Below are 16694 nucleotides of genomic sequence, written 5' to 3'. Positions count from 1 at the left end.
GGCTGCACACTGCAGCTGTAACAAAGAAGATCCTGCAGCGTTTTCGTTGGGAAGTGTTTGATCACCCACCATACAGCCTGGACTTGGCTCCATCCGATTTTCACCTCTTTCCTCACATGAAACGCTGGCTAGGACAACATTTTGGCACAGACATCGAGCTGCAGACCAGCATAGAAACATGGGTGAAAACACAGGTGGCTCCATTCTAGGGTATTAGAAATTTGGTACCACGCTACGACAAATGTCTAAATCGGAGTGGCGACTATTTAGAGAAATAGCGTAACTATGTAAGTCCTTGTTACAAATAAAAAATCTTTTATTTTCACTGTGGTTTTAATTTCGTGACCGATCGAACCTTGAAAAAAAAACCTCGTAATAAATAATTTGGCAACAAAACTGTAAAATTTAGAGAATGATACAGATAAAAAATAAACAATACCCTTTGACACTATGATAATTTCTGATTCAAATATCTATTTATTGTTGCCTTTTTTTTTTATTTCATTAAAACTAAACGTAGTTAGCACTAAATGAGATAATATTTTTGAAATAAACTTGTATATAAAATATAATATTTCCTACAAAAAAATCTAGATAATATTTTTTGATAAAGAATTAAATATAGTTATTATTAGATACATACATTTAATACGTAATACATAAATTAAATCGTAATTAAATAAAAAACATTTATCACAGATAAAAAATAAAACATAATTAATTTTTATAAATATCACTCATATTACAATTAGCTAAGTTCTCCAAAAAAGAAAATATATTTTTCTCAAATGTTTTAAATGGACCTTAAAGAAAGTTTACACCACAGCTATAGCAATCTGTTCATTGTAAATGAAGATTTAAAGGATACAAGGAGACTGATAGACAAGTGGGTTGAAAGGCAACTATTCATTCACATAATCCAGTTTAACTACACATAACACATTCTCTTATGTGTTCCTAAACATTAAAGTACCAAACTGTGCAGAACTTATAAAAAATAATTTAAAACTTCTTTCTGACATCAGTGCTGTTGTCTGATATAATAATTATGTCTGAGAAATTATCGTTTCATAAGTCTGTTAACATTCATGATGTCGCAGTATGGTTAGTATGTTGCTCTTATTTTTTCTCTTAAAAAAAAAAGTAACAGTAATGTATGTACCTATATAACATGTATATGACATCACAGTTCAAAAGATCGATTATTTTATGATGTACAAATGTCAAATTTTGATTTTTGTTTTAAAAATCACCATCAGAGACATTAAACAATCACTAAAAAAGCATCTACTGAAATGATAATCCAAAACAAACAATATAAGTTTTCTGTGAAAAATGGCATAAAAATTTCCATGGAATCATATTAGGGAAGATATATACTTAGTATATACTTATTTTTATGTACTGTGACAAATAATAAAAATATCAGATTCAAAATTTTTTCAAAGCGATAAAAGAAATCTGTTAAGGATACTTCATAAAAGTTGAAATATTAATAGGGAGATACCACAATATCCTCTGTAAATTTGAAAATGCATTTTTTAAAATTAATATATTGTTTAAAAAAATGTCAAAAAGTACCTTGGAGGGCACAATGTAAAATTCCTGTACATCCAACATAGGCCGATAAGTGGCATCAATTGATTTTTACATTTTCTCACTTGAAATCAATTCTGAAACTTTTGGTTGAAGTATGTGATGAGGAAATATAATAAAAAACCTTTTAATATGCACTGTTTTAGTAAAATAAATATTTTCTGGCCTGTTTTGAGAAGCTACCTTATTAAAACATCTAATAAAAATTAATATATTGATAACATAATTGAGTAAGAACATATAATTATGATTAAAAATGATCCAATGTTCTGTGTACAAGGCACAGAATAAATATGATTAAATTGTAAAACCTATAAACAGTTTATCATGTAAACTATATGAAACAACATCAATTATGTGATGAATAATTAAATTAACACACTTAATAAAGATAAGAGAAAGCACTGTTATATTTATTATATGAAGTTAAACTATGTTGTGATGTCAAGGTGCTGATGTAAGGCTTAAAGGGTAACAACAAGCATATAACAGTTAAAGTATCAATAAATATATTGCTAAATAATTTGAGATTAAAATTTTTTATATCAATTTTTTAAATAAAATCACGCAAAAGATAATTTTTGATAATGAGAAGATAAAATCCTCTGGTATATTTTAGAAATTCTACATAGCTTAAATCTGAATTGAGATCATCCTGCAAGTTTAATTAAACATATAACCTGATCGCATATGACACATTTTTGTTTACATATTGCACAGATTAACAGCTGATTCAATCAATTAAACCATTTTTTTCATCAACCTTAATGTAAAAAGTAAAAGTAACCTAGAATATGAATGTTGTGCAAAAACTATCACTGAGAATAATGAAAATACAATGACATGAGAATTATTTAAAAAAAATTAACATCCAATTAGCTGTTAAAAGTAAATGGTTACAATAAAAACAAGTTGTATATGAGTAATTAGCAGCAATGTAAGGAAAAGTAGTTAGAAATTACATAAGAAATTTTTATCATGAATTAGATTAACTATGGGATTTTTCATTAATAAACGTGTGAGTTAATTAAATAGATTCTTAGCACTAAAAGAATTGAGTAAATTACAGATTCTTGTTCCAGATAAAAGCCCTATAACTATTTTATTCATTAAATGAGATTATAAAAACATTCAATAGAATTTCTGACTAATTTCTAATGAATAATATATAGAAAATCCAACCAATCAGTCCTGATACAATGCTGTTAATTGACAGTTAATAATCAAACTATTTATTTATAAGTTTCACTACCTATAATCATAGTTGTGAGATTATAATCTGATAACCAGTTAAAACTAATATTCTCTTCTATTTTTTAAAAATAAGTTATAAATTTTATAGCGTATGAAAAAGAAAAACATGGCTGGGATTGGAATTCATAACCTACATAAAAGGCAGAGATGCTATCACTCTGCCATCTAGGTTGGTGGAACTCTTAAAATAATCATAACCTAATTCATACTTGAATCAGGGTGATATAGCTCATCAAAGAGTATTAATGAGAGCTTTTTAATGAGATTCCTGATAACTGTAAAAATTATCAGCTTTTTAAACACTCAGTTCTTGGGGCATGCAATTTATATTATAAGGAATCCTTTACATTGGGAAATAGTCTATTGCGAAGGAAAAAAAATTGTAAAATCTTTACATCTTATCTCATATAAAATTCCATTTTTATCTAATAGAATAAGATGAATAATGAAGATTCTGTACTTTGTATGCTTGAATGAGTTTAAAAACATCTAATTCCACTCAGTCTTCAACTTAACTGTCTCTTCAACTTAAAGTTAACTAAATTCTATTATAATTTGGTTACTAAATTTTAATTATTTTACTTACAGATTTCTCTTAGCATAGAAGGCCTTCTTCTCTTTGTAATTGCATTAAAAAAATAATCATAATCAATTTCCTTTTTGAGATTGGTATGTTGTGGTAATACTGATAAATCACTTTTTTTAACTTGGGTCAACTGCAATTGTTGTGCAGCAGCTGAAATCCCTAGTTTCCTTATGAACTTTCCGCTTACCATTTGCCTACAAAAAAAACCCTAAAATTAATGTTTCATTTCAAGAATTTTTTTAAAATAACTAATTTATATTAAAGAAAACTTGCCATCAGTGCATGATATAGTAACGGTATGTAAAAACAACATTTTTGAGACTTATGTAAGATACTGTATTGAGAACAGTTACGTAGGATAGTAATTTGAAAGTAATGACTGGATCAAATATTATGTGTATTCGAGTTTGAAGATAAATACCTCAAAAAATAGATATTCATTTTTCATAAAGTATACATAAAACTTCAGCTTGTTACATTTTTTATTTGTTGATTATGTTTACAAAATTTTTCACACTTTAAAAGGTAAATAAAAGAAAACAAAACCTGTTTTTAAATCACTGATTCCAAAGGCTTTACTTTGATTTATAATAACTTATAAAATCCATGAGGAGATAATTTGACATTTTGAAGCATTATTCATCATACTATTTCAAATAAATCTGTCAATCGTCAAATTATTAAATTTGCTAATTTTCCATCTTTTACACTTCTAATACATAAAACAACATTTAGGAAATAATTATATAAAATAACTTCAATGAATATAAAATATGATATCTTTATAACTTAGTGAATTGTGTAAGCTGGATTATATATAAAACAACTTCAATGAATATAAAATATGATATCTTTATAACTTAGTGAATTGTGTAAGCTGCATTATATATTCAGCATCGAATTTGTAATATTTAAAGCTCAGTTAGAGAGTTCTGATAAGTTATATAATTATTTTACATGGTGGACAAGTAGAGGAAAAGGACATTCTGGCTCAACTTGTCACCAAATTCTTTTCTGATTCCAACTGTTATACCTGCAAAAAATCATATTTATTTTTATACCTGAAAGGAATGATCCAATTCTAAGCCGTTTTTCTTATCTAATCTATTACACAATAATTCATAAACAATTTATAAGGAAGCTACAACATTACATTCTATAAAATATATCTTCATAGCCGGCCTCTGTGGCATGAGTGGTAGCGTCTTGATCTTTCATCCGAAGGTCCTGGGTTCGAATCCCGGTCAGGTATGGCATTTTCACACATACAAATCATTCATCTCATCCTCTGAAAAATGCCTAACGGTGGACCGGAGGTTAAAAAAAAAAAATATATATATATATAGTGATTTGACAAATGCATTTAAAACATTATGACAAATAATTCTTCCAAATTGGTTATGGATATTGCTAGTTATAATCAGCCAAAGTAATGCTTCATAATCACAACTCTAAAAGCATGTGTTTTTTGCTTGAATTCAAAAACAACCTTTACAAATAAAATACCTTTTTTTTTTAACATAGAACTTAACAGCATGAATATTTATAGTTTTATAAAAATCTGACAGTCCATTTCTAATTTATTTCATTTCAATCTTAATTTTAAATAATACTTAATATAACAGTTTATTTATTTACAGGCAATTTTTCATTTTAAGATCTATTTACGTTATACAATATTTACAATAAATTAGGCCTGTAAAAAAATTATACAAACTACATCATGCATATCAACTCAACTGTATTATTTTAGTAAAATAAAAAATCCATAAATTAAAAAAAGATGATAAAAAGAAAATCTTATGATAAAAAATAAACGCACTTACAAACAAATAAAATCAGAAACGAAGTTTCCAATTAAGACAATAAAAAGTTAAAAATATGTGATATAAACCTGAATGTATTATAACACTCGTAATCGAATTTAATATAAGAAATGAGAAAAGGAATGAAAATGCTAGTAAAAAAAAAATTCAACAAGCACATGACTAAAACATGCTCATTACGTAAATAATGTCTATTTAAGAAAAAAATGATCATACAAAAAATTAATATAATTAATTAGTGATTTTCTGATATTCATTGCGCATTTGATTCTTTATAATGTGATTATTGTGTGAATTTATATAAAAATGCATTATCATGAGTATATTCACATACAAACATTTACATATCTGAATTATAGTATATTTGGGAAAATATAATAAATAAATACAAAATAATCAAGGTTATTCTACTACCACAGTGTAAAAATAAAATAACTTCATTATAACAATTTAATAAAAAATCCGACAGGTCCTTGTATAACAACAATCAATATTAATAATCATTAAAAAATAATAAATAAATAAATAAACTGCGTAAATCAAATAAACAAGAACACTTGATCATTATATTATATAATCGTAATATTAAGACACAATCAATGATAGTAAAACCAATTTAAGAAATTTTTATTACGTAAAGGCTAAATAATTCAAAGTTCATGAAATTTTTTTTTTTTTTTTATAAATTATTGTGTATAAAGGAAAAGGATATAACATTTTTAATAAAATTTATTGTTTAATAGATAATCTATAATAACCTTTATATAAAATTAGAACAACTATTCAGATATTGTTTACTATTAGTGATTCATTTCCTTAGAAAAAAATTCATAAATACAAACAAATAAATGAAACACTTATAAATATCAATATATTTTTTTAATCTTAATGATTAATAATACAATATAATAATACGCAGTTATGTCAATATTTTTTTTTTTTTAATTGATTAATAATTTATTACATTTAATGGTTCTGCAGGTAATTTATCTTCAAATAACTTCAATAAAATACAATTAAAAATGATAAGAAAACTAAATTTAAAAATAATACTACTCAAGTCTTATTTTAACGCTGAATTTTGTAGACAATGATAGATTAAATAAGCCAGCAGTGAACTGTGCACAACTTTCTGATTTGGAGAGGGGTATTTAATTATTTTTGTGATTTTATAAAATAAGTTTTGTCCATTAAAAATTTGAAATTGCGAAAAATATTTTTTTTATTCTTTTGATTTGAAAATATAGATGAAAAAACTCCCTGTAACTTCATTTCTGAAGCAAGACAGAGGTAAAAAAAGAAAAAAATATATAAAAAATCATTTTTGGAGGGGGGAATGAATATTAAATAAACTTTTTTGATAATCTATGATCTTGATAAAAAACTTCAACATTTGTAATAAAATCTTTTTACTAAATGCCCAAGTAAAGATTTCAAATTTTATTTCAGCCAAAACACCTCAATTCCTTTTTCCAATAATTTAGTACATTCTTTCCCCACAAAGTATATCAATTGTCTTAATTTGTCTATCAATTTTGAAAAAAATCGGTCAATGGGGTCCAGAGTTATAAGACCAGATACAGGCCAAATACATAAGTACATAGGCACAAATGACTGATAAAAATAGATTCTTTGGGCAGGAGCATTGGAATATTTTTTATTTTGCAAATTATTTAAATCTATATATATATATATATATATATATATATATATAGTATTATAGCTATAGTTGCTATAGCAGCACATATCAATTCGCCATAGCCAGAAAAGTTAAATGTTTGAGGAAAGTACAAGTTCCTAATTATGTTTTATGTAGTAAAGCTTTTGTGTAATTTAAAAGAAAACTATGCAAATTTACAAAATATCTGCAATTTTTCACTGATTTTTTTGAATTGCTATCTGAAAAAACTATTCTTTCAGAATCCCTTAATGAGGTAAATGTATCTCTAAATAAGGGCATCAAGGTTCATTTGATGTCAAGATTTCACTAATTTCATAAAATCTGTTTCTCTTATAATAAATTTCTATGGTGTATAAGTCTGTTACTGTAGCCCTGTTACTAAAATTACCAATAAAATAAAAAGTTTATTTCTTCTCAGTCTTTCTTTTTTTTTAGCGTCTATATTTTCAATTTCATACAAAAGTATACTCCACATATAACACTGGTCAACAAAATTAAATTTTTTGTTTGTTAAATGAGAGTGAATGGCTGATTTTTACAGTATTTTTTATGCTGATTTCATATCTGTTAGTAGATTTTTTCTATAGGGCTCAGTTTTTTGTAATTGAAATTTCTTTTGAAACAAAAAATGAATGGTGAATGTAATATGACAATACATTATATACATTTTGTACTCATCTAAAATCTATTTCTTTTGGATTTTTGCTTAATTTTCTGTAGGTAGATCCCTCTTTAAATTCAAACAGTAGTTAGCTAACATTTTTGGGTTCCATTTTCCCTAGTATCATGTTTCACCTTGTAGATATCTTCTGGTGAAAGCGTTCTCCATGTTCATCACTGATAAAAAAAAAATCCAGTTTATCACTGGAAAAAATCCAAATGTGAATGTAAGAAATGGATTTTGAGTGACATGCTACACCCAAGTTCTTTGTAGTTTTGAAGGAGTTCACGCACAGGTTCTCTGTAGTACTGGCCTTATGATTTCCAAGCAAGTTGTTTAACACATTTTGAAATGATTTCCATGCAGCAACCTCCAAGCCATTCAAACGCCAGATCACTCATTAGTTTTCTTACTTGTGGTCCAACAAATATACCTTCCTTTATTTTAGCATCGCTTACAATAGGGAATTTGCTTTATAGAAACTCAAACCCTGCACCAATACGACCCATTGCTTTAAAAAATTTTTGAAAAAACCCAGCTTAATGTGTAGTGACAGAAGATAAACTTTTTTTGGTTTTACTAATGCCTGACTAACAACATTCTTCTCTCCTACAGTCAGTACCTCTCTCTTTGGCCATTGCTCTTTTATGTAATGGTTTTTTCTATCCCTGCTACCCCACTTGCACAAAAAGCAACAGAACTTAGTGTATCTAAGTTGCAGTCCAAGTAACAGTGCTATTACTTTCAGAGCCTCACAAATATTTCTCTTACTGAATTCTGCTCAATACAAGTTTCATATGACTCCTTTATGTGAACAGCAAATGCTAATGGTATTGATGGATATTTATTTCCAATGTGAAGTAGAACAGCTTTCAAGAGTCAATAAAAAGTTGTCATTTGTCAGGATGGTGCATATGTCCCAAAGCTTCCAGTAAAGAGTCCACATCATTACATAGTGTAGTAAGTTTTTGTACTGAGAGAAGAAATGTTCAAATTCTGACTGTCTGTCACAGAAAGCATTTATTTTAGTGCTTGGTTATAAAAGATGCCATCCTTTCTGATTGAGATATAGATTCTGATTGATTAATAGAGACATTAGAATGTCTTCTAATTTTGATATCATCTGCTTCACCTCCTAAAAGCACTACATCATCTATAAACTTTGAACCTTTCCTTCTTCTTATGCTAATTTCTTTGTCCATTTCAAGAATTTGTTTATTATATCTTCAACATACACGTGAGAGCCACTCAGAAAGTTCTCAGCCTGACAAAGAAAAAAATATCTTTTAAAAATTAATTTTTATTCTTTAATGTAGTCACCTTGCAATTTGATATACTTAACCGACTTTCTAACTCTTTAATGCCTTCAGTATCTATCCAACTGTGCAGTAAAATAATCGGTTGTTTCAGCTTTGACCTCATCATTTGAATCTTTGTCTAGTGAGCCATTTCTTCAAGTTTACGAGGAACCAAATCTGGCAAATACAGCATGTATGGAAGCACTTTAAAGCATAGGTCAACAGCCATAGATGTGTGCATCGAGTTTCAACATGATAATGAGCCAGATTTTTACATTTATACTAAATAATACCTTCAACTGGTCCAATAATTAAGCATATTAATCCCCAGTCGGTGATAGACCTGCCTTTTTCCAGACAGTATGTGAACACTATACAACTAAAATTTCAAAAAGCTGTAACCGTGACTTTTCCTGCACATGGAATTATTTTTGCTTTCTTTCACCTACTCCCACCAACTGTTTGATCTCCACTGGTAATGGTGAATCCATATTTCATCTATTGTTATACTGCATCAAAGAAATTCATTAGATTAGCCTTTAAAAAAATGTAAACACCCTTCAGAAGTGTTCAGTTAACTGTTAACAAAGATGGTACTCATCGAGCAGAAAGCTTTTTTTATACCTAAAATATCATGTGAAATGTAGTGAACAGGGTCTATTGAGATGTTTACAATGTCAGCATGCTCGTGTACCTTCAGTTAGGGATCATTTAACACACTGTGGATTTATGTGATGAATTCGTCAATCGTAATAGTTTTTGGGAGTGCCAAACATTCGTTATCTTGAATGGATGAACCACGTTCAAATTCAGCTGCACACTTTTTTGCCATTGAAAATGGTGGGAAAGAATTCTTTAAAGTCTAGCCCTATGTTCGCCTGGTAAAAGTCTTTTAAAACAAAGTAGTTTATAACAGCTTGAACTTCAGCTTCATCCATTTTTCAGAAAATGTTAAAACTTATTTGCTTTATTTGATTGCCACAAATAAACAACTAAATGCACTCATCTGAACTTTGCAATATGCCATCTAAAGGATCATATTTGACAAATATCTTGGTCATTTGATCATAATTTTGCCACCTCTGTGTTAGGTTGAGAACTTTACAAATTTTCATTCTCTTTAATGAAAAAAAATCACTATATTTTGACTTGAATTAATCAAAACTTGTGATTTTTTTTCCACCATAAAACTTGATGAGAGCTCATTGAGCACTATGCTCAACTTATGGTTTCCATGCAGTATATATTTCAAAGTACAATTAAAGAGAATTATTTATTTTATGATGGGCTATCAACACGAACTACTGCTGATGAAATATTCAAAAAGCTGGATGATTTCTTTGCAGAAAATGGACTGGACTGAAGTAGTTCATTAGCTTCTGTTCTGATGGTACATGAGCTATGACAAGAAAATATGAAGGTGTTAGTACCAAAGAAACATTTATTACAGGAAATTGTACCCTCCCTAACTGCAGCATTCATAGAGAAAGTTTAGCAGTAAAATGGATGCCTGAACAATTTAAACATGTTCTCCAGGAGGTTGTCAAAGGTCAATTTTATTAAATTTTGGGTTTTAAACTCTAGTTTATTTTCGAAACTGTGTTCTGAAATGGGCAGTGATCACGTTCATTTACTGCTACACACAGAGGTGAGATGGGTTTCTAAAGAAAAAAATGCCAACCAAGTTATTTGTGCTACATTTCAGAGATGCAGGTGTTCCTAATTTACCTAACTACAGATTTTGAAATGCATGATCAATTGAGAGACGAGCTGTGAATCACAACACTAGCCTACTACTAACTATAGAACTATCAGCTATTTTCAATCGTCTCAGTTAATTAAATTTAAGTTTGGGAGTGAAACAATAAATCAATTTTCAGTAGATGACAAAATAAAGCATTTATCAAAAAGTGTCAAATGATGAATAGGATTTTGAATGAAAACTTATAGTCTTTTCCAAATTTGGAAAATTTGATGACGATACACAAAACTGAAATGAAAGAAAATTTAATCAGTAATTTAAAATGCCACTTCCTAATGCTTGCTGAAACTTTTGAAAAATATTTTAAAAAAGACTATTCAAGAATTCCTGTAGATATGAAACCCTTTCATAATGAATATCATTTTTGGAAACCTAACTAATAACAAAAGAAAATCTTTGATAAAACTATCTTGCAATGGAACTTTGAAAATGAAATTTAATAATCTAAATTAGAGTTATGTTAACTATGACTAAAGGTTAAAAATAAATACCCATCAATGTCTGGAAAAGCCAATGTTATTTTTAATTCCATTTTCTACCACATACCTTTATTAAACTGGAATTTCCGCTATTGTAACAATAAAAAATTAATTCTGTAATAAATTGAACCTTAACCCAAATTAATTACAAATTTGGGTTAAGGTTTATTATCCTTAAGGATAATAAACCTTAAGGATAAGGTTAAGGTTAAGTTTTATTCATCCTTCTAAATGAATTCAAGTATACTATGAGCAGTAATATAAGTAAAAGTATTATGTAACATTTCTTTGTAAAGTTGATAAATTATTTTATAGAAAATGAATACAAAATTTATTATTAATAAAAAGATTCTAATAAATGATTTTTTTTTAATAAAATAAATAGATATTTTCAAAAAAGATTGTTATTTTTTATTCCTTTACCATTCTTAGGTACAACTTTGTTACTATTCTAATGACATAATATTCAACTGTTCAATGATCTGTAATTCACATGTATGCTGTGTAAAAAAAAAAAAAAAAAATATTGAGAACTCTTGGTTTATAGTATGGCATGCAAATGTATATAAATAAATGAATCTGAATGTTTACAGGCTGGGTTAAGTTTTTGATTTTATGTGCATTTAGTTATTTAAAAAAAAAAATTTGAATTATACAATCTGAACCGGTATAATGACAATTTAGATAGAAATCTAACCAAGCCAACAATAAGTTTTTATGTGGCACTTGGTGCAAGTGAAGAAATTACAGCCAAATGGGTTTTTTGGGTACTCACCATGTCTAGTTTCTAAAACAACTGTGTATATGTAGCTACATTAATACTTAAGTTTATCAACACAATGCAATAAACTGGAAAATAATTTTAGCATAAAAATCATTTAAACAGATTTTACATATAGCGTATAAAGTGTTGTTAACTGGTATCTAAAAAACAAATAATGATTTCACAAACTGAGTATTAAAATTGATATACTATGATTGGGCTCAGTGTGTGGAGATTTTATTTTTATTATTCGTGTATTACAGAACAATTCTTATGGAAATTTTCTCCCTCTAAAGAAGTAAAATAAGTTTAAAAAATCGATTTAAGAAAAAAATATGCAACATGAAACTAGATTGCACTATTCAGTATGGGAGAAACCATCATTGTGATATTTTGATGTTTAAAAAATATAAATTAATTTCAATAAAATTTCATTAAAAATCAATTCAGATAGTTACTGCATGATGTACAAAAAATTACATGATAATCAGTTAATAATGGTTTATTTAGGTAAGAAAATCAACATCAAAACAGGGTGTCTAAAAAAAGGCAAACTTAAAAAATGATTAAACGGAAGAAAATATCTTGTTAACTGTTTGTGAAAGTACAAGTTTAACTTAAAATTGAACACTTTCTTGTCCCCTAAAGATAAAGTTGAAAATCAGTATTTCATTCTAGTTATTTATTTTATTATAAAAAGATAAGTAATATAAATGCTTACAAAAAAAACTGGATTGTTCTTAATAAAATACAAATAATAAAACCAAGTTAAAAAAAAAAAGTGATTAATGAATATAAATAAGACTTACTTCTCTTCTTCAAAGCTTTAAAAATATTTTTCTTGAATTTTCACAAGAAAATAGATAAAAAATAACAAGTAATGTATTAACACGCTACAATAATTCAATACTAAGCAATGATGATGAATAAAAAAAGAAAAGTATCTTGATGTCATCTTTTTAAAATAAAACTAAACTAATAAAAAAAAACACAGTTGTATAAATTTAAAAAAATATAACGAAATATAATTTAAAAATATAAATATAAATTACCAGTACTAACCTGAAAAAAAATCTTCTACAGATTGGAAACATCATATTTAATTTCAAACTGTAATACCTTTGTGAGAATGCAATTTATAATAAAATTAAGATTTAAGTGCATACAATAAAAAAAAAACAAAGAATTATAATTAAAAAAATAAATTCATATTTATGAAACTAATTAATTTCTTCTACCTTCTTTATATTAGTTGACCTTCCCATGAACATATATAATTACAAAAATAAAAAAAAAAACTTTAAGAAAAAGGAACATCTAAGTTTATAAATGAACTTGTAGCAGGTAAATTAAAAAAATTACCAAACTGGAAGAAGAATAATATAATTCAACGTTATAATTTCATTTAACTTAATTTAAATTTTAACTCCAACCAATACTTTTTCAAACTTTAAGCTAAAATAATAATTTATATACCTATGCAGTCGATGCTGGTGACAAACATGTTTTTTCAAATTCAGATCTGAATTCCTACTGAAAGTATAGGCACACTTATATTTATACATCATTTGGTTATGTTTATTTTTTAAATATCTATATAAACCCACAGCAGTTCAAACAATACATAAACAAATTCTAAAAATATTAGTATATATTATCAATGTTATTAATTCATTGCATCATTGAAAATATTTACATAAGAAAATAACATTGCATTATATAAAAATATATTTGGCTAAAAAAAAAACTTAAATTGTTTACAAAATAACAAAATTTATATTAATCTACTGCATTTAATGATGTAATTAAATTGTTTTATTTTAGACAAAATGATTAAAAACTTTTTTTTATGATTAAAAATGCAATTATTTATTTTATATGTTATCAGTACTGATTAAGTTTTATAAAAATATTTTTCTTTTTAGCGACACAATAGCAGATTTAACATGAGCATAGTATTCTGAGTAGTGAGAAAAGAAAATACATAAAACTTTTAAACTAAATGAATTTTCATAATTTAACATGGTATATAGTTCATCCTTATATAAATAAAAACATTAAAAATGTCTACTTAGTTTTCTGATTTTTCATTCTTTTTGTCTTCAGTCATTAGACTGATTTGACGCAGCTCTTCAAGATTCCCTGTGTAGTGCCGGTTGTTTCATTTCGGTATATCCCTTACATCCCTAACAATTTGTTTTACACATTCCAAATGTAGTGCCTGCACAATTTTTCCCATCTACCTGCCCCTCCAATATCAAAGCAACTATTCCAGGATGCCTTAAGATGTGGCCTATAAGTCTGTCTCTTCTTTTAGCTATATTTCTCCAAATGCTTCTTCTTCATCAATTTGCCGCAACACCTCTTCATTTGTCACTTCACCCACCCTTCTTCATTTATTGTAATATAAAACAACAGCTAGGGTATGCAACAAAGTCAAGTAGTTAGCTTTTACATGGTAGCTGTAAAATTTGTATATAATATGTGTAAAGGGTTTTTTGCTGCATGGGATGATTGTGTTAAATTAGGCAAGTTTTTTTTCATGTAATGTACTTAGAAGGAAGATGTTATTGTGATACCTTAGATGCGGTGAGATTTAGGAAGTTGAGAGCTTTACTATGTTCATATACTGTAGGGAAATATAAATTTGTTGGAGGGTGTAAGGAATCTATGTTACGCCTTTATGTATGACAGTGATGTATACTGTCACAGTAGTATCAATGTAATATTCTGTTGCATTTTTCAAAAACAGTTCATGAAGTTCACAGTTCATTGATTGCAATTAAGAACTGACTTGTACAGTAATTGTAACAACTAATAGTTAAATTTGAAAACTGACTAAGTTTCTGATATGAAGATGCAAGTCTGTCAATGTAGTATCAGGACAGCTGAAAACATTACTACTGTTGCTCAACACTCAAGTTTGTAAACTCTGAGACATTCAGAATTAACAATATCAAAGACTTGCCTATATAGCATTTTGAAAAAAGATCTTGGGACAACAGTTTTACAAAGTGCAGCTGGAAACAATTGCAGCCATCACTACAGTTATGTAATGACAGCTGAATTATATTATTGTGTTTGAAATTCTGAGGATGTTATCTCACAAAACAGAAACATTTATTGGCTGCCTAGATCATGCAATCTAATAATACCTCTTAAATTTTTTCTTTACAGTTCTGGAGAACAAATCTATGCCAAAAATTACCAATTGTTCAAATGATTAAAGAGAATATTCAACCAGTAGTTCACAGAGTAATACCACACTTACATGATCCACAACTTCCTTTACAGGATTAACATTAGTAACAAAAAGGCTGTGATTTATCAAGACATTGTGTTCCACATTTCATTGTAATTTTGTACTTTAGATTGAAATAAAGAAAATTATGATTCTTCAAAATATTATATCTTTTATTATTAAACTAATAACCCCTTTTAATGAAAATTATTTATTTATTTTAGCGTGTTTGTGGTTTGACCAGGATATTGGAAGACTAGCAAACTAAAACTTTCTTACAAATACAATTTATTATTCTAGCAATATATAAACAAAATAAATAACAATATATATACATAAAACACACAAATAGCAATTCAAATAAAAAGGACAAAATACAGATACAAATAAAAATAAAAACAGTTAAATTATAAAAACTAGAATACAGTCCAATTTACTAAAACCATTAAAATGACTGACATTAACAACAAAGATAACAATAGAACAGTCAAAAGTTCATACAATCCATTTCTGCAAATATTATTACTTTACTCTTTACAATAGAACTACCGTCCTACACTTTATGAATGAGTATAATACTGTCACTTTCTCTACTGTTTACCAATAACTCGCCAAACAACTTCCTGCACTCACCCACTGCCCACAATGGAATTCTCATGATGTACTCCTCACTTATAGCTACCACACACTAACTGATAACACCATCACTGCAACTCTGTCGAACTCAGGGTTGTAAAACTACTGTTATCACAACTGGGCCAATTATGGCCTCGCATAACTACTTATTCTCTCCACTGGTCCCTGGCAGTATCCATATATCCTTTCTTTTCTTTTTCCTGTTTAGCCTCTGGTAATTACTTTTCAGATAATACTTCAGAGGATGATATGTATGAGTGTAGTCTTGTACAGTCTCAGTTCGACCATTCCTGAGATGCGAGGTTAGTTGAAACCCAACCACCAAAGAACACCAGTACCCATGATCTAGCATTCAAATCTGTATAAAAATAACTGACTTTACTAGGACTTGAAAGCTGGAACTCTCAACTTCCAAATCAGCTGATTTGGGAAGACATGTTCACCACTAAACCAACCCGGTGGGTAAATATTTATATACCCTGGCCTACAGAACCAGTACCCACCTCATCCCTTCAATTTGTGAGGAAAGATTTTCATTATGCACGCCCTTATGTTTTCCTATAAACTCTTATTCTGGTCTGGAAACCCTCCAAACAACAGCTATTGGAGGTGCCACTGTCTTTATGACAGAGAACAGATTGTTAAATGGACTTGGTACGCTGAGAAAAAATTCCCTTTAAGTTCCTTCTGGATTCTTCTTTTCATTATATTTTCTCTGTCTTTCTTTTTAATTGAAAGAAATCCATTACCCTGGTCCTGTTAATACACATACACACACATACACATACACATACACACACACACACACACACACACACACACACACATATATATATATATATATATATATATATATAGAATGATTCAGGAGTAAAGGGAAATAATTTGGGAACTAATGCTAGAGTTTGACA

The 16694-nt window shown here is 27.9% G+C and overlaps 1 protein-coding gene across 4 annotated transcripts in view; it reads right to left on the bottom strand.

Annotated features, from left to right (window-relative positions):
* LOC142332282 (kynurenine/alpha-aminoadipate aminotransferase, mitochondrial) overlaps positions 1–13540 on the bottom strand; it is a 53133-nt gene extending 39593 nt beyond the window's left edge. Inside the window, exons 1-2 of one of the 4 annotated variants that reach the window (XM_075378617.1) lie at positions 13383–13540; positions 3437–3630 (exon numbers count right to left, since the gene is read on the bottom strand). In XM_075378617.1, the coding sequence (XP_075234732.1) occupies positions 3437–3630; positions 13383–13474 (286 nt within the window). In that variant the 5' untranslated portion in view covers positions 13475–13540. Of the gene's footprint in view, positions 1–3436; positions 3631–4589; positions 4709–5262; positions 5378–12968; positions 13150–13382 lie in introns of those variants that run through there. The other 3 variants (XM_075378618.1, XM_075378619.1, XM_075378615.1) reach the window with 3 other exon arrangements.
* Positions 13541–16694: the final 3154 nt, after the last annotated feature.

Source organism: Lycorma delicatula, chromosome 11, assembly GCF_047948215.1.
Source record: "Lycorma delicatula isolate Av1 chromosome 11, ASM4794821v1, whole genome shotgun sequence".
Classification (NCBI taxonomy): domain Eukaryota; kingdom Metazoa; phylum Arthropoda; class Insecta; order Hemiptera; family Fulgoridae; genus Lycorma; species Lycorma delicatula.
Note: the sequence above shows the minus strand (reverse complement) of the source record. Positions and strands in the feature narration are given on the sequence as shown.